At 45.1% G+C, this 20,000-nt stretch overlaps 1 protein-coding gene across 1 annotated transcript in view; it reads right to left on the reverse strand.

Moving 5' to 3' along the window:
• LOC134442889 (adhesion G protein-coupled receptor A3-like) overlaps window positions 1–20,000 on the reverse strand; it is a 313,923-nt gene that overhangs the window by 158,388 nt on the left and 135,535 nt on the right. The window contains exons 11-12 of the mRNA XM_063192854.1: window positions 16,806–16,967; window positions 15,230–15,469 (exon numbers count right to left, since the gene is read on the reverse strand). Of these exons, the coding sequence (XP_063048924.1) occupies window positions 15,230–15,469; window positions 16,806–16,967 (402 nt within the window). The remainder of the gene's footprint in view (window positions 1–15,229; window positions 15,470–16,805; window positions 16,968–20,000) is intronic.

Below are 20,000 nucleotides of genomic sequence, written 5' to 3' on the forward strand. Positions count from 1 at the left end.
TTTTTTATCTGTAGGGCACATGAGAAGAGAAAAAGAGGGCTGGGAAAGAAAAGAAAAGAGTGAGTGAATGAGAGAGGGTAAAGAACAAGAGGAGTAGAGGAACTGATGGGGTTACTGCTGACACAAAAGTGCAATGATACAGAGAGAGAGAGAGAGAGAGAGAGAGAGAGAGAGAGAGAGAGAGAGAGAGAGAGAGAGAGAGAGAGAGAGAGAGAGCGAGAGAGATGGGCACATAGGGAAAGGCAAAGGAAAAGAGAAAGAGAAAGAGAAAGAGAAAGAGAAGGAAAAAGCCAAATAACAGGAGAAATAGAAATGATACACAGTGACATGTTTTGTACCCTTTTGTTTACAGTTTTTCTCGATTGGTTTGCCTAATTTCTCGAAACTGAGATGACATTCTCAAAACAACACGGACAAATCCCCAAACCAACATGCAATTTCCCAAAACAGAATGGCATTTTTCATTGCTTTCATCAGATATCAAATGCTTTGTACATGTCTCAAATGTTTAGTACATCTCTGCAGATGGATATGTACAAATACCCTTCAGTTGACACATTCAGCATAGATTTAGCACATTTTCCAAATAAATTGACCTTGCTTATCTAAACGAATTAGACAATTCTCAGTCTAATGGTTGCCCTCTCCAAAACACATCAGCATTATTTCATTGTGTAAGTCATCATATGCAAAGTGGTCTACGCAATTCCCAAAACAGTCAAGGACATCATATTTTAAGAATTTCATTACATAGTAAATGTTCAACAGGTCAGATGGTATTGTAACTTTACTAGTTAGTAGAAAATATTTTTACAACCGTGTATACTACAGTTTCCTCTGTTATTTGGCTAATTTCATGACATTTTTTCAAATGACATTCTGTTTTGAACAATTGCTAGTTGCTTTGGCATTTGTCCATGTTATTTTGTGAATGTTATCTTTGTTTTGAGAAATGAGCCAAACCCATGAGAAACCTGTGATATATGGGCATTGCTTTCTGTATATGAATTTACAGTAAAGAAAGTTACTGATAAAAGTCCTTGGTAAATTATCTGTGTTGTCAAACTTCAATGGTTTCACTCACTTTTTCATTTTTATACATAGTCGAAATCTGTTAGCTGAACGTAGATAAAACACCTAACCATTTTGACTGGCAGTGCTTACACAATGGCAAAGGGACAATTTATTTTGGGGGTACTGATGATATATGTGGGGAAGAAATTTAGTTTTGACACATGGGTAAACTGTTTTTGGGGTGATATGAGCGAGTGATGAGGATCCATGTAGTTATGCTGAGCCATCCAGTTTATTTTGACAGAAGGACTAAATGAATGCAAATGAGCCAAAGCAATTGAGAAGGATCTATGCCATTTTGATGGTACTGACTATTTATTATGTGAGACGGTTTAGTGCTGATGCAAGAATGAGGTGTTTTGGGAGGTATATGACATTTTGCTAGTTATCTGAACTGTTGTGCAGAAGTGTAAGAATGTTTGGCCAAATGACCCAATGGTTATAGGAATGTCATCTCAGTTTCAAGAAATGAGCCAAACCAATCGAGAAAAACTGTAACACGTTAAAACCAATATGTATTGCTGGTAAAAATGATATTTTAAATGATCATTTTCATGTGATCCAGTATACACATTATACTGTAAATCTAGAGACTTTACGGTGCTTTTATTGTCAATCAACAATACAGTACACCATCGGTGCATATCGAATTCCATGAGATGCTTTTGACTTCTATATCACCATTTTCCACAGGTGAAATCAGCCGTATTATGACATCGCATGTCAGGGTAAGTAACCACAAATCTGCCTGACAACACATCTCCAGGTGTCTGAGACACCTTGTCACCATTTTTTTTTTTACAGCATATCCACTAGCTTTGCCTGCACGTCTGTCTGGTTTTCGCCCGAGGCATCAACAGCAACCGTTAGCGGACAACACAGGCGACAGGAATCAAATCATCAGCACCTGTCAGTCACAACCCCCCACCTACACACACACACACATACACACACAAACACACACACACACACACACACACACACACACACACACACACACACACACACACACACACACACACACACACACACACCACCCACGCTGCCCACCCTATTGATTTTCCAGGTAGCAGGGCGCTGTTTGTGGCTGTGCTCAGTGGAGCATTGGACTGTACACATAGATAGATAGATAGATAGATAGATAGATAGATAGATAGATAGATAGATAGATAGATAGATAGATAGATAGATAGATAGATAGATAGATAGATAGATAGATAGATATATAGATAGATAGATAGATAGATAGATAGATAGATAGATAGATAGATAGATAGATAGATAGATAGATAGATAGATAGATAGATAGATAGATAGATCTACATAAAGACAAACTATATGGGCCAAACAGTACCTACTGTAGGCCTACTGGCTGCCCATACTGTATGAGTGACCACAATGCCTGAGGACTCTACGGCCTATATTAGGTCAGGGCAGTACGCTGGATGGGAGATAGCCTAGGGGTCAAGTGTGTATTTATGAACCCTGACAAACCCCCAATGAAAGGAATATACCGTCTCTGTTGTACCCCCACAAAAACCTAGTCTCACACCACACATTATTCCTTACATTAGCCTGCTCATGGACAACAACAAAGCAGAGTGGTCACCATTCAAATGGACAAAACTTCCCAAGGGCAGAGTCAACGTGTCTTTCTCTCTCTTTTGTCTTTCTGCTTTTCATTCTTTTCTCTATCTGTCTCCTCTTCTCTCCCATTCTCTATTCTTCCCAATACTGCTATTCATCTTTCTTTATCTGTCCCCCTTTCCCTCTCCGTCTCCGTCTCCTTCTCCTTCTCCCAATCTCTCACTTTGTCCTTCGCCATTTCTCTCTCTCTCTCTCTCTCTCTCTCTCTCTCTCTCTCTCTCTCTCTCTCTCTCTCTCTCTCTCTCTCTCTCTCTCTCTCTCTCTCTCTCTCTTTCTGTCTCTGCAGTGTGCTTAGCATTCTAGGGGCCTGTCTGCTTCAGACAGCTACTGCAGAAGAACAGTAAACCAGAGACAAGAAGGTGCTGTACGTCACCACTAGAGACTAGAGAGTGCTTGCATACGTGCGTGCGTGCGTGTGTGTGTGCGTGCGTGCGTGCGTGCGTGCGTGCGTGCGTGCGTGTGTGTGTGCGTGCGTGCGTGCGTGCATGGAATAAAACACAGGTGCCTGAACATGAAACATGAATGCAGTTCTCGCTCTATCTAAGCATTTGTAGTATTTTTTCCCCGTTTTTCAGCTTATGTTTGTTGTTTGTTCTTTATTGGTGTCTGTATTTCTCTCATGCACATACACTCACAAACAAACACATTATCATGGCGCACATAGGTGTGCACTGTATGTAGACACACATGTCTGTTCAGGAAGAAACACACACACATGCATACACACAGAGAAATAGAGAAAGAGAGAGAGAGAGAGAGAGAGAGAGAGAGAGAGAGAGAGAGAGAGAGAGAGAGAGAGAGAGAGAGAAATAGACAACCCAAGCCAGAAAGAAAGAGATCGGGTAATAGAGATGGAGAAAGACCCGATTACACACACATACACACACACAACACATTACCAGATGCAATATAACATACTATAAAGATTCCAATCTATATATGAACAAATCCACGAAGGTCAAGCCTGGTGGTAATGTCTGGGAGCCACATGTAATTAACCTTGAGGCGCGTCTGAATGAGCTGACTGGCAGATAAGCAAGGATGGCAGGCCCATGCCTCCGCTCAGGTCACCGCGCTAATGAACAGCTTTTACCAATGGATGCCGTGGCGAGAATTACAGTAAGAGGATTTCTTTCATTCTTTTGTTCTTTCTTTCTTTCTTTCTTTCTTTCTTTCTTTCTTTCTTTCTTTCTGCCTTTCTTTCTGCCTTTCTTTCTGCCTTTCTTTCTTTCTTTTTGCTCTTTTGTGCTGTGAAACGCGGAGGAGAGGTGGTGAAGAGATGGATCTTTTCCAGTGACGAATGTTTTAGGAAGTTATGTTTGCAGAAAAGCCATTGCCATAAGGTCGGAGGGATGAGGAACACAAAAATAACATCACAAGAGAACATGGTCTTCTTGGCAAAATATTCTCACACTTGGAGATACATTAATAGGACATAGGAGTTGCATCAACAAAACGGTGACCACAAGACTAATAACAGCAATAGTAATTCAATTTTATGTACAAAAAAAAATTATTTTACATTTTAGATGAAACAGTTGATTAAATAATGATGAAAATATTGCATTCTGCATAAACAACTAGTCTACCTACTTACCACAATGTCTTGCTTGCAGTACTAATAAGTATGCTCACTCATCTTAAGATTATAAAACTACTGGTCTAATTTTGGCCCCTGATGTTTAATTTTTTTTTTTATCCTTTCACTGTTTTATTTTAATTTCTCTCTCTCTCTCTCTCTCTCTCTCTCTCTCTCTCTCTCTCTCTCTCTCTCTCTCTCTCTCTCTCTCTCTCTCTCTCTCTCTCTCTCTCTCAAGTGTGCTATGCGCATGCGCATGCGCATGCGCATGCGCGCGCACAGACACACACACACACACACACACACACACACACACACACACACACACACACACACACACACACACACACACACACACACACACACACACACACACAGACACACACACACACACACAGGAAAACTCCGTCCACTTGCTATTCATGCTGAATGAGTAGGCATTAGCATTCTCTGGTGGAAGCATTGATTTAAGAGCTACTATACAAGAGCCTCACGGGACGCACTTTAAGAGAAGATTTTTCTGCTACAAAATTTATGATGCATTTAATGCACTTTAAATGTGCTGCAGAGTAAATAATGACTTCATTTTAAAGCAAGTTAACTTACTAAGACTTGTCTTGCACCATACAAACGCACCCCAGCAGCTCCACCACCAGGGACTCAACATGCTGAGTGTGTGTGTGTGTGTGTGTGTGTGTGTGTGTGTGTGTGTGTGTGTGTGTGTGTGTGTGTGTGTGTGTGTGTGTGTGTGTGTGTGTGTGTGTGTGTGTGTGTGTGTGTGTGTGTGTGTGTGTGTGTGTGTGTGTGTGCGTGTGTCTCTCTCTCTCTCTCTCTCTCTCTCTCTCTCTCTCTCTCTCTCTCTCTCTCTCTCTCTCTCTCTCTCTCTCAGTGCAGTGCGTGCGTGCGTGGGTGCATGGGTGTGTGCATGCATGGAATATGGGAGCATATGTGTATAAACATCCAAAAACAGATTTTAGAAGTCAAAAAAGCTACATACACACCAGAGACTATATGTCACTTTCTGATACCCTTGAGGGAATCCAAACAACATATGGAGCATGAAGGAACGCTATCCAAAAAAGTAAATGAATAAATAAATAAATAAAAAAAATACAAGCGAGCAAGAGAGCTGAAGCAGTTCTCTGGTCAGCTAGGCTCCTGAGTGACAAGTATTGCCGAATATCAATGACGGTGCAGTTTTGGAGGTGACTCGCACCACCACCAGCACCCGGCCACCCACCATCCGCCCCACCGCCCACACTCCTCCGCACTACCACCCCCTCACACCCCCCCCCCCGCGCCCCTTCCATCCCCACCCTGCAGTGCCTGTTCCTGGGTCAGGGAATTGTCCTACACCTGATCAGAGGTACGCCTTTGCGCGTGGCACGTGCTCGGTGGCGCGGTGAGCGAGCGAGTGAGCAAGCATGCGCTGTTTCCGGCGCCCTCGGCCTCTGATTGAATTCAGCATGGCAGCGGGGACGGGGAGAGTGACGGGCTGCCAAGGGCAAAACGGGCACGACAGGATGACGCCACCTCCCACCAACCTCCAGCACCACCGACACCACTACCACTGTTAACGCCATCATGCTGCAACCGCTGTGTGTGTGTGCGCGCGCGCGCGCGTGTGTGTGTGTGTGTGTGTGTGTGTGTGTGTGTGTGTGTGTGTGTGTGTGTGTGTGTGTGTGTGTGTGTGTGTGTGTGTGTGTGTGTGTGTGTGTGTGTGTGTGTGTGTGTGTGTGCTGCCAAGGACAGAGCAAACTCTCGAGGATGAGTCCACCACTACGGCTGCCACCACTACCGACACCATTACTTCCATTACGCTGCCACCACTGCTGCTGTATAAGTATGTTGAGTGTATTGACTGTGTGTGTGTGTGTGTGTGTGTGTGTGTGTGTGTGTGTGTGTGTGTGTGTGTGTGTGTGTGTGTGTGTGTGTGTGTGTGTGTGTGTCTGTGTGTGTGTGTGTGTGTGTGTGTGTGTGTGTGTGTGTGTGTGTGTGTGTGTGTGTGTGTATGTGTGTGTGTGTGTACTATATGACTTTGTCTGTGCTTGTCTTTCTTCATGAACAGTATGTGTGTATGCATGCGTGTATGCATGCTTGATTTGAATGTATTTGTATGTTTTTATGTGTGCGTGTTCAGTGTGTGCGTGTGTGTAAGTGTTTATGTGTGTCCGTGTGTGTATGTCTGCATGTGTGTGTGTGTGTGTGGGTAATGACTTTTCCTACGTTTGTATCTGCGGTGACTGCTGAAGGGTAGAGCATGCATAATACCAGAACAGCGGGCCCTGTGTGCGAAATGTGTACTTATCCTTGACAGGGGCCGAACCTGGGAGATGTATGCACATTATATATGGGGGACGAATAAGAGGATGTGACCACACACGAAAACAGACACGCGCACAAGCACGCACGCACAAGCATGCACGCACGCACAAGCATGCGCGCACGCACGCATGCACGCACACACTTGCGCACGCACACACGCACGCACGCCCGTGCACACACACGCATGCACACACATAGATTGTTTTCTTGTGAACAAGGGCACCGTAGCCAGCAGTGATTACGGTGTGTGTGTGTGTCAGTGTGTGTGTCAGTGTGTGTGTGTGTGTGTGTGTGTGTGTGTGTGTGTTTTGTTGTCTGTGACAGTAGTATTCAAATGACACTCAATTTTCAGTGTCGAGTGCACAATGGCATGAGTTAAATGAAAACAGTGTTGGGGATTTGCCTCTGCGTTTGTGCATGTTTGCATCTCTGTGGGTTTGTGCATGTGCATGTGTGTGTGTGCACATATGTGCGAGACATGAAGAATGGGTGTGAAAGCCGCCATTACACATGTCATTAAACAAGCGTGTCGGCAGACCACTGCTGTGTGTGTGTGTGTGTGTGTGTGTGTGTGTGTGTGTGTGTACATATGTCTCTCTGACACACATACATACACACACACACACACATGCACACACACACACACCTGCATATACTCACAACTCCATACATGTTTACACATTCACATCTCCGCACACACACGCTCTCCCTCCCTCTCTCTCTCTCTCTCTCTCTCTCTCTCTCTCTCTCTCTCTCTCTCTCTCTCTCTCTCTCTCTCTCTTTCTAGTTTGGTATGATGAATGTTGCAGACAGCGCATGGTGTGTGTGCAGCTGCACAGCCCATGACCATGAGGTATATGAGACATACAATAGTCTTGCCCAGGGCACTGGGGCATTGCTATTGTACAGCATGGCTATTGCCCAGCTTAAATGCCATCCAGGGCACACATGTGCGTGTGTGAGTGTGTGTGTGTGTGTGTGTGTGTGTGTGTGTGTGTGTGTGTGTGTGTGTGTGTGTGTGTGTGTGTGTGTGTGTGTGTGTGTGTGTGTGTGTGTGTGTGTGTGTGTGTGTGTGTGTGTGTGTGTGTGTGTGTGTGTGTGTGTGTGTGTGTGTGTGTGTGTGTGTCTGTGTGTCTGTGTGTGTGTGTGTGTGTGTGTGGGTGTGTGTGTGTGTGTGTGTGTGTGTGTGTGTGTGTGTGTGTGTGTGTGTGTGTGTGTGTGTGTGTGTGCCACATATGGAAGAGGTGACCGGCAGGCCCAGCTTGCTCACTCGCTCGCTCCCTTTCTATCTGTGTGTGTGTGTCTGTGTGTGTGTGTGTGTGTGTTCACTCATGGGTTTATGTGTGTGTTCGTGTTTGCATGTGTGCGTGTCTGCTTCTGTGTGTGTGTCCATGTGTCTGTCCGTGTGTGTGTGTGTGTGTATGTGTTGTGTGTGTGTGTGTGTGTGTCAGGGCTTGAAACTAAAGGGCGCCAGGGCGCCAAATGCGGGTGAAAATCGCATCTGGCGTGTAACAAGTTGATCCTCACTAGCCATTTGGCTGGTATAATAATATTTTACTTTTATGATTAATATCCCAGAAGATGTGATGTTTCATGGCAGGCGAACGTGCATCAGACCTGTGTGGGATACATGTATTTGCACATTAATGAACAAACGAATGAAAATTCCTTCCACCTCAAAGAAACAAATGGCCTTCTTCACATAGTTCCAGACCTTGCACGCGTGTGCCCTTGCACAACACAGCATGTTCATTGTGCTTGTCGTTTCTGATCAATAAAGCAAATAACACCAGACATCAGATCAGTTCTGTAATTTCCTGTCTGCTCATCCGAGTAAAATATTACTACATATATTATATTATATTATATTATATTATATTATATTATATTATATTATATTATATTATATTATATTATATTATATTATATTATATTATGTTATATTATATTATATTATATAGGGTCTAACATCATATCAATCATATCAGGCTACATTATGACTGTCATGATGGTTAAGAAAATAATGGCTAGTGAGGAAGCCGAATGGCTAGTGAGTCAGGGAAACCACTAGCCATAATGGCCGGTGACCAAAAAAGTTAGTGTCAAGCACTTGTGTGGGTGTATGTCACTGAGTATGTGTGCTTATAGGAGGTTGCGTTTGAATGGTGTCTTTGCGTGTGTACATGTGTACGTGTGCGTACAAATGTTTGTGTCTGTGTGTACATGTGTGTCTGCTTGCACGTCCCTTTGTGCGTACAGTGTGTGCATGAGTAAGCATGTGTGCATTGCATGTGTGGTTGTAAATATAAAACCTTGTGCGGTGTGTTTCGGTGCATAATTATTGCATCAGTAAATCTGCCATCGGCTCCCGGTATAAAAGCACCGGTGATTCAAAGCCCCATGCAGAGAGAATATGCTGGATGTGCAGTCACACAGTACCGCCTCACTATGCAGGCTTGGTCTATTCAGTATGGCCAACACTAACGCGCTTGTATGGTCACCAGCCACAGAGGTGTACTGGTCACGTGGCACATGAACTTCTCGCTCTGTGTGTGTGTGTGTGTGTGTGTGTGTGTGTGTGTGTGTGTGTGTGTGTGTGTGTGTGTGTGTGTGTGTGTGTGTGTGTGTGTGTGTGTGTGTGTGTCTGTGTGTGTGTGTGTGTGTGTACGTGCCCGTGTGTGGTCTGTGTGTGTCTCCGTGTGTATTTGAATGCTAGCATATCCCTGTGTATGTGTGAGTGTATGTGCATATGTGTATATGCGTACTGTTTGTATCAATACTAACATGCCAGTTTGCCCACCAATCACAGGGGCCATCAGGTCACGTCACAAATGAATGACATGTGACAGCCAGTTGACTCCATATGCTTTTCAAGACGCCAGGAGCCACTATATTCACAGCCATGGTGCTTGTGATTCAGTCTGTGGTTGGAAGAGAGAACACTGAAGAAATAAATGACTGACCTTGGCTGCCTGCTATTGCCTCTGAATTGCAGTGCAGCAGTGATAGACAAAGGATCAAGTGAAGATGGCAACCCAAAAAAAAATGCCTTGGTTATTTTAACAGCTTAAACCTTTTCAACTGTGTGTGTGTGTGTGTGTGTGTGTGTGTGTGTGTGTGTGTGTGTGTGAGAGAGAGAGAGAGAGAGAGAGAGAGAGAGAGAGAGAGAGAAAGAGAAAGAAAGAAAGAAAGAAAGAAAGAAAGAAAGAAAGAAAGAAAGAAAGAAAGAAAGAAAGAAAGAAAGTGTGTTTGAAGGTCAGTACCTTCTTTTGGCCATCAAAAAAGGGAAAGCTCTGACTCAGCAGCCGGCTATAAAACTCCTTCTTCTCTGTCTCTTCCACAAACCCATTCAATCTCTCTCTGTGTCTGTCTGATGCTCTCTTTCTCTCTCTCTCTCTCTCTCTCTCTCTCTCTCTCTCTCTCTCTCTCTCTCTCTCTCTCTCTCTCTCTCTCTCTCTCTCTGTCTCTCGCCATGGAGTGATTGGATTGTACAAAAATCTTATTGTAAATAAAGAACATGTTAAAATTATCAAAATCTTTCTTCTTCCTCCTCTTCCTCTTCCTCTTCCCCCCCCCTCTCTCTATGCATGATCTATATGTATGCAAAGCCAGTGCCTCAGGGCCACCTGAAAGAGTCCAGCTTACAGTACATTCCCTATGCAGGCCTGTTCATAATCCCCCCCCACTCCATTCCCTACACATGCTGACAGCATAATAGAGTTGCCATGGCTCCCTTACAGTGTTCCGAACACATGCCCTGGTCTCTACCTGGTGAACTGCTGGCTCCCCCCCACAAGAGAGTCTGGGTGCATCGGTTTGTGGGTTACGGTTAGCGGCATAAATGATTCAATGATGTGCCACCCATATGGAAGAAATTCCTAATATGTGCTTGTCTCTGCAGGTGAATGGATGGCTCCTTCACTTATTACAGTATGTAATGTTCCTAGCTGAGTGAGTGAATTGGCTGGAACAATGGAAACTGAAAATGTGGAAGGACTTGGCACGTCTGAACCTGGGATGTCCGCCTCTGCTCAAAGCACAGAACACACAAGCATCTGTAAATGATATCGGTGCCCTATTTGTTGGTACTCGCCGATACAGAAACCACCATTTTAGTGCCGATCCACCGATATTGGTATCGGTATCGGTGCAACACTAAATATAAGTGACACAGAAGAATGCGCCACTCGTCTTTATGAAAAGCCATGTTTTCCTAGAGTCCCCTCAGTGCTTGTGTCAGACCTTTTCCCTCAGCCAGGTGGCTCGATGACTCCCCCTCGCCTGCCTGTGAGCCACCAGGGGGCAGCACTAGCACAGAGTGTTAATGAGGGGCAATCACCTGCCCTAAGGGGCAGGTCAAATGTACAGTATGCTCACCTGGGCTTTTGGCTCATTGTGCCCCATTTAGAGGACAATATAGAGAGTTGCATATAGAGAGTGCAAAGGGAACGTACTATGTGGATTCTGAGATGGAAATGGTTCCAAATTTTCCTCTGGAATTACTGCAGTACCAACTTATACCAACTGTCTGGTGCTGTGGGCTGAGAGAGACAAAGTAGTGTTGGTGCAAGGCTCATTTTTAATTGGTGCATTTTTCACATTGTGTGTGTGAGGACTCAAGCCATTTCATCTGTGTGTGCGAGCTTGAGTGTGTGTGTGTGTGCGCGCGTGAGCGTGTGTGAGAAAGAGAGAGAGAGAAAAGAACGAAAGAGAGAACGAAAGAAAGAAAGAAAGACAAAGAGAAAGACAAAGGCAAAGAGAAAGGGAAATAGAAGGACAAAGAGGGAAGGGCAGAGAGAAGAGAAGAGAGAAAGACAGATTCAGTATATGACTATGAGTGGAATTGCATCAACAGTACTACTCCACTAGCTCTGGCTCTTTGGCTGTGTGTGGATCATGCTCTACCACTCTTGCTCGAGGCCTCAGCGGCCAAGCCAAGCGTGTCTTATAAATGCATCCATAGATAGGGCCATATATTCATCCACACGCAGGCAGGATTTACATGGGAATGGATGGTAATTTAGGTTGATTACTAGGGTGGAAAAAATCGCGGGCAGAGAGAGGGAGGGTTAGGGGAGCGAGGTAGAGAGAGAAAGTGAAGAAGTAGAGAGTGAAAGAGAGCGAAAAAGAGAGAGAGAGTGGGGTGGAGGAGAGTAGGAGGAGAATGTGGGAGAGGGGGGAGAAAGGGGGAGCGGAAGAGAACGGGAGCATGAGAGGGAGAGAATGAGAGGTAGCAGGGGCATAGAGATGGGTGTACTGGGAGAGGGATAGAGAGAGCAGAGATGGAGGGAGAAAGATAGACAGAGGAAGGGAGAGGGAGAAGGACAGAGAGAGAGAGAGAGAGAGAGGGGATGCTAGGCCAAGTGGAGCAGTGCTGGGCCCGCGGAGGGCTTGCCAGAACAGTGGTAATTGGAAGGGCCTTTCAGTGTGTGGCTTCCCATAGCAGCCCATCCTCTCTTTCTTTCTTTCTTTCTTTCTTTCTTTCTTTCTTTCTTTCTTTCTTTCTTTCTTTCTTTCTTTCTTTCTTTCTTTCTTTCTTTCTTTCTCTCTTTCTCATATATTTCCCCCTTGCGCTCACTCCATCCATCCATCTCTCTCTCTCTCTCTCTCTCTCTCTCTCTCTCTCTCTCTCTCTCTCCGCCTCTCTCTCTCTCTCCTCCGTTTCCCTCACCCTTTCTCATGCTGTTTCAGAAATTCTCTACTTATGAGATAAAAGTGTTTTGTCCTGTCGTGAACCCCCTCCCTCCCTGCCTCCCTCCCTCCCCCCTCTGTCCCTCCTGTATCCCATCCAAAAGCCAACACCCTTCATTTATCCCCCTTCTCCCCCCCTCTCTCTCCCCACCCTCCTTCTCTCTCTCTCTCCTCCACTCAGCCGCTCCTCTACAGTCCGTCAATCAACCTGACAGTCCATCATCCCTCGCTCCAGAGAAACGGCTCCCATCGCACTCCTCGCTCTCCGTCTGCATATTTTATTGCAGCTGATGATCGGCCCTTAAGTGCCGTCTAATGTTCGCGCACACTCGCACCGAGGCACGCACGCACGCACGCACACATCAACACACCCGCATGTGAGCATGCACCTGTGCATACACACATAAGCACAGCCGCACATACATGCACAAATACAAACCACACACACAGCTATGCATACACTCTCAGCCCACATACTGAAATAGAGGGAGAGAAAAATTGAAAATGTGTTCTGTGGATGGCATTTAAGCTGGGCAATAGCCATGCTGTACAATAGCAATGCCCCAGTGCCCTGGGCAAGACTATTGTATGTCTCATATACCTCATGGTCATGGGCTGTGCAGCTGCACACACACCATGCGCTGTCTGCAACATTCATCATACCAAACTAGAAAGAGAGAGAGAGAGAGAGAGAGAGAGAGAGAGAGAGAGAGAGAGAGAGAGAGAGAGAGAGAGAAAGAGAGAGAGAGAGAGAGAGAGAGAGAGAGAGAGAGAGAGAGAGAGAGGGAGAGCGTGTGTGTGCGGAGATGTGAATGTGTAAACATGTATGGAGTTGTATGGAGTATGCAGGTGTGTGTGTGTGTGTGTGTGTGTGTGTGTGTGTGTGTGTGTGTGTGTGTGTGTGTGTGTGTGTGTGTGTGTGTGTGTGTGTGTGTGTGTGTGTGTGTGTGTGTGTGTGTGTGCGCGCCAGACACCGACGGGGCTGGGGCAATGTCGTGTGACATGGGCAAGGACGCAGCATCCATCAGTTAGGCTGTGGTCTACTTTCCACAATCTTCCCAGACTTCGCCAGCCCACCTCTCTTTGCTCTCTGCGTCTCTGTCCCTCTTTCCTTTGCCTTCCATCTTTTTCTCTTCGCACTCTCCTCTTTGATCCCTTCTTTGGTCGGCTTCTTTGCCATTCATCTTCCTCTCCTCTGCTCTCCTCACCTCTCCTCTGCTCTCCTCACCTCTCCTCTTTCTTATCTCAGTCCTTTCTTCTTCATTTCTTCTTTCTTCTCCTCTGTTCTCTTTTTTTGTCCCTTGTCTCCTCTCTTTTCTTTTTTTTTGTCTTCTCCTATGCCGACCCCTCTCATCTTTTCTTTGATCTTCTCTTCCTCTCATGCACTCTCCTCTTTCCTCTCCTCTTTTCTTTTCTCAGGTCATCATCTCCTATTTTAGTGAAGGGGAGCCCTGCTGTTACTCGAAGTAAGGTCTGTCTGGGGTACCAAACTGTTAGCCTGGGAACTCCCATACTGCCTTTAGTTCAACACAATCGTTTCGATCTGAAAGACAGTCTGGCTAGGATGACTCATAACGGCCAAGAGTCCCTGTGTCAGAATGGCCAAGCATTCCGACCTTTACATTTTCTCTCCCCAATCAGAGAGCAGGGCAGATTGTCATAATAGCCAAGTATTCTGCCCCCTACGGAATTTACAATAGGCAACTCCCCAGACCTAATCTCACTTGTGATTAGGTCTGGTGTTAACCAGGCAACCAAACTCTAGCTCTGACTGCTCCACCAAAGTGTCAGGCTCCTTGGCCCTACCATGGCTTTAACGGTAGGGCACTGGTCTGCTACACTGACGGCCCGGGTTCGATTCCGGGTCATTTGCCAATCCGTCCCCATCTCTCTGTTCCCACTTGCTTCCTGTCTGTCTCTCACTATCCTATCACAAAAATAATAGACCAAAACGAGAGTCAGGCTCCTCAGCACAATCAGAGCACACACACACAACCCTACTAATGGTCACACACCATCACACCTCTCTTCTCCTCTCATGCTGTCTTTGCTTATTTCCAGTGATGGGCAACCTGGATTTAGAAGCTACAATCCAGTGCCACATACGTACATATTCCAAATGACATGGTTTTACCTCTCCAATTAGACAATCACCAGGTTGAATTAGACAGGTAAAACAAGGTCATTTTGAATATGTATGTGACGTTGGATTGTTAGCCTGATTATCATCGACTTTCAAATATCTTCAAGATTTGTTCTGACCAAGAGCATATCAATTCAAAGTTTCCCAAACGGCATGGTTAACCCGCCTCCCTGGGTTTCCTAGTGGTTCACTGGTTTCCGACAAAGAAGGTGGAGTTCCAGATTTTTCTGGAGATCAGAAACGATATGTACATTGCTCTTGGCCTGACTAGAAGCAAAGCGGAAGGCTTGGCCAGGCTACTGGATTGTAGCTTCTGAATCCAGGCTGCCCATCACTAATTGTTTCCTCTATTCTCTTGTCATCCTCTCGTCTCCATTTCTATCCATCCTCTCATTGTTATGCATCCACTTCAGGACTCTCCTGTGATTACAAAGTGACCACTGTTACAGTAAAAAAGGCCTTATAATAATCAAATGTACATCTAGCACATTTCATTTAGAGGTGCTTGTCTAACTCCAAAAGAACACAGTAGAAAGGATACAAAACAACAGTGAAATATCAACTTCATAAAAGGGGCTTCCGGTTGAGCTTGTGAGGCAGCAAGACACAGGTGGAGAGTACTCCCGGGCATCGTGATATAAATTCATATTTCACATCTATCGTAGTTACGTGCACATCATTACATCATGTGATTCAAAATAAATGCAAAACAACAGTGATCAGCAAAGCAACACAGGAATGAATATAGTAAATCTTCATTGTTGTCTTACCCTGCTGAGCTGTCCCGCAGGTGAACTGCTGGTGTTGATGGGCTGGCATTTGAAGTTCAGTAGGGTGTCAGGCTGCGACGATGACGCCTCTGTCCCCGTCCCGTCCCGAGGAGGGGTGCGAGGGCCCGCGGGGCCTGCCGCTGGGGGCCCGGGACGAGAACGCTGGACCACCATGCAGGAGAGACCAATCAGGTTGGAGCGTTTGACCAGGTGGGCCTCCAGGGCTATGTTGGGAGAGACCTGTTGGAGATGGATCGACAGAGGGGTCATCGGCATCATAATCATTATAATCATCATAATCATCATCATCATCATCATCATCACCACCACCACCACCACCACCACCACCATCATCATCATCATCATCATCATCATCATCATCATCATCATCATCATCATCATCATCATCATCATCATGTTATGAATCTACAAACATATGCAGCAACAGGGAAAGAGAGATTGTGCAGAGAAAGGGGGGAGCGTGTGGAGGTGTGAATGTTTAAACAGGTGTAGAGTTATGAGTACTACATACAGGTGTATGTGTGTGCGTGCGTGCAGTCATGCAGGCGTGCAGGCGTGCATGCGTGCATGGAATAGAGAGTAAGGCCGGCCGCACATTGGTTCCGACAGCACTGCGGCGCACTTTGCTTCCGACATACTAATTCGGACCCCCAAATCAAATTTCACACGAACATAGCATAGTCAATGGGCGGCGCCGACAAAATAAAACTTGTCTCTAATTGCTATCCGACATCGGCGAATGTCCGCGGACATCGGGTTCTATTGAAAACAATGAAATCGAACTTTTGCCCAGCAGTGCTCAGCACTTTGTCGGAGCCGGTGTGCGGAAGCCCTAAGAGACAAAGAGAGAGGGAGGGAGGGAGGAAGGGGTGGAGCAGGAGACAGAATGTAGGAGGGAGATGAGAGAAATTGTGGAGGTGGCAGAGTGTGTAAGCGTGTACATCAGACAGCATTAACCTACTTTCCCATCTCCATCGACTAATTGCGCGTTGAGAATAAACATTGTTTGTTTTTCCTTTGTGCAGTGCAGTGAGCACAGTCAAGGTCTTACTTCCAAAAATAATTTTATGGAGTAAATAAAACCGACAGACTAATTTATCTGACAACATCAAAACAACGTAGATATAGATCGTGAATACAGACAAGATCCAAGGATTGTATATGTGCTCCACACATAAAAGGAAGATTAATAGTTGTGCGTGCGTGCATGTGTGCGTGCATACGTGCGTGTGTGTGTGCAGACATACTTTGCATTTGTGTGTGTCTGCGTGCCCTCAGTATGTGTATGTACTGTACAGTGTATGTATCATATTATATGTACATTCATTGCATTATGTACATTCTGTATGTGTGCAATGCACAATTGTGTGCCATGTAACACATGTTTATTGATTCACTGTGCTGCACTGCATATTATATAATGCATACACAAACACATATATTAATAGTTAAAGTGAATCGCATTACACGTAACCATACAGTGTATTACATTACACATACTGATAGACACACACACACACACACCAACACCCACACACAAATACACACACCCCACCTTGGATATGAGTGGTGTGTGTGAGTTGAGGGCCAGGTCAGCCACGCGCTCCACACACTGGACTATGCGCGTGCAGGCTCTGGCCTCCGTCTGGGCCATCCACAGGATATGCTCCTCCACCAGCATCATGTTGCTGCCGATGTCCCACACCATGTCCGCCAGCTAGATATGCGGCAAGAGATACATCATCATCATTATAAAAAGGCATCTCATCATCATCATCATCATCATCATCATCGTCATTGTTATTGTCATCATCATCATCTTCATCATCCTAATTGTCATCATCATCACCATCATCTACTACAGAATATACTCTTCCACTACTATCATGTTGCTGTCGATGTCCCACACCATGTCCGCCAGCTAGAAATGCAACAAGAGATAAGGAACATCATCATCATCAAAATCAGCATCCTCGCCTTCATCATCATCATCATCATCATCATCATCATCATCTACAGAATATGCTCTTCCACTACAATCACTGTGCTGCCGATATCCCACAACCCATCCATGAACTAGAAATGCACAAGAGATAAGGAATATCATTATCATCATTATCATCATCATCATCGTCCACTCCAGGATGTACTCTTCCAGTACTATCAAGTTTGCTGGCGATATCCCACACCATGTCCACGAGCTAGAAATGCACAAGAGATAAGGAACTTCATCTTCATCATCCTCATCATCATCATCATCCACTGGATATGTTTCTCTACCAGCATCATGTTGCAACCTAAAAATACTACACAAGGAACAGAGGAAATCATCAGGTGCAGGGTCTTGTTGGTGTCAATCTCCTAGCCTGGCTACTGCGACTGAAAGTCTCAATACTTTAGCCTGGTCAGGCAAACCATCTACAACAATCTGCATGCACGTGCTCACACGCACAAGCCACGTGGGTAACATCATCATCATCATCATCATCATCATCATCATCATCATCATCATCATCATCATCATCATCATCAACATCAACATCATCCTTATCATCCTCATCATCATTACAGTGTAGCATTATGTTATTGCATCTCCCACATCACACATGTAGAATCTGTCAGCTGTGCAACACGCAAGAGACGTGAATGTCCAAGATCCTCATCATCATCATCATCATCATCATCATCATCATCATCATCAGCCTTGATTGATACTGCTGATCTTCCAAATCATGCCTGTCAGTTAGACAAGACCTGCACGCACACACACACACACAGACACACACACACACGCACATACACGACACAAGTGGGCATCATCCTCCTCCTCCTCCTCTGCCTTCTCCTCCTTCTCCTCCTCCTCCTCATCATCATCATTATCAAACAGTGCATGTACTGGTTGTGTTTATGCCAATCTCCCACACCATTGTCTACAAGCACCCAAGAGACAAGTGAGCATCTTCATTTACATGCTCATCATGTCAGCCAATATGCATATCTCCAACACAATATGCACCTGGTATAAACCACACAAGGTAGTACCAATCATCATCTTCATGATCATTGTCAAACACACATGCGTGTTGTGTCCCCTAAACATTGTCTGCCAGATGGGTGCCAACCCACAGTCATCACCGTCACCAACATTTTCAACATGACATCCAAAACCTCACCATCTGTGTGCTTGTCATATTACTGTAACTGCTGAGCTCACACACAAAGGGCTGCCAGGTGGGTGGGTAGCACGCACAGTTGAAGACAATACTCATCATCATCCCCTGTATCCCCAATGTCTTCATCATTATCATCATCATCATCATCATCATCATCGTCATCCTTCTAATCATCCACATTGCCTTTGTTATTGTCTTTGACTCAAAGCCAGCCAGCTGGACAACGTAGTGTACATATCTTAATGTCATTCATCATCATCATCATTCTCATCATCACTATTACCATCGTCATCACCATCATCATCATCACCATTATCACATCATCACCATTACCATCATCATTACCATCAACATCATCATCATCATCATTATCATCGTCGTCATCATCATCATCATCATCATTATCATCAACATCATCATCTTATGAATGTACATTACTTATACAGTTGCAAGGAAAGAGAGATTGTGCAGAGAGAGAGAGAGAGAGAGAGAGAGAGAGAGAGAGAGAGAGAGAGAGAGAGAGAGAGAGAGAGAGAGAGAGAGAGCATGGAGAGAAAGAATGAGGGAGAGACAGAGAGCAAAGAGAGAAAGAGAGAGCGACAAGAAAAAGAAAACGAAGAAGAAGAAGAAGAAGAAGAAGAAGAAGAAGAAGAAGAAGAAGAAGAAAGAGAGAGATATATATAGAGAACGAGAATGAGTGGAAATAAAGTGAAAATCGTACAAGCGCTCCGGGCCTCTATTCAGATTTAATGACGGTCCGACCAGGCCAAAAGCAGCACTACGTATGAATCAGTGGCAGTAGGACACTCGCCTCTGCCCTCCCAGCACAATACTTTTATTTCAAGGCAGGCAGCTAGGCGGAAAAATGACGAAAAAGAAAAAGCAAAAGTGAAGTAGCTGGCCTTCGACAGGGGAATAATATTAGAGGACCGAATTGCTCAGAGTGGGGTGAGATTGCTCACTTCCTGGACGGTGGAATATATGTAAAAGCAACCACTACACATGCACGCATGCACACACGCACACACACACACTCACACATACACACACGCGTGCGCGCGCGCACGCGCACACGCACTCTCTCTCTCTCTCTCTCTCACACACACGCAAACACACACACACACACACACACACACACACACACACACACACACACACACACACACACACACACACACACACACACACACACACACACACACACACACACACACACACACACACCACCGCCACCATTGCCCTTTCCAATCTCCCAACCACCACTGTGGACAGTGGAATTTGCAGTGTTAATTCAGCACATCAAGAGTAAAATTAGCACCCAGGAACAACCCATCAAGAGTTGAATTAACACAGCAAGATTGATTCTGCACTTTCCAGCCTTCCTACCACCACCTTTACAATTTCCAGCCTCCCCACCATGACGACCACAGTGAAATTTCCTGTGCTAATTCTAATTCAGCACATAAAGGATCAAAATGAACACTTTTAGCGTTTTTTTCCAACTCTTCTAGAGTTAAATTAACATGGCAAGATGCATTCTGTACTTTCCAGCCTCCCTACCACCACCAAACCTTACA

This window comes from Engraulis encrasicolus, unplaced genomic scaffold, assembly GCF_034702125.1.
Source record: "Engraulis encrasicolus isolate BLACKSEA-1 unplaced genomic scaffold, IST_EnEncr_1.0 scaffold_25_np1212, whole genome shotgun sequence".
Classification (NCBI taxonomy): Eukaryota; Metazoa; Chordata; class Actinopteri; order Clupeiformes; family Engraulidae; genus Engraulis; species Engraulis encrasicolus.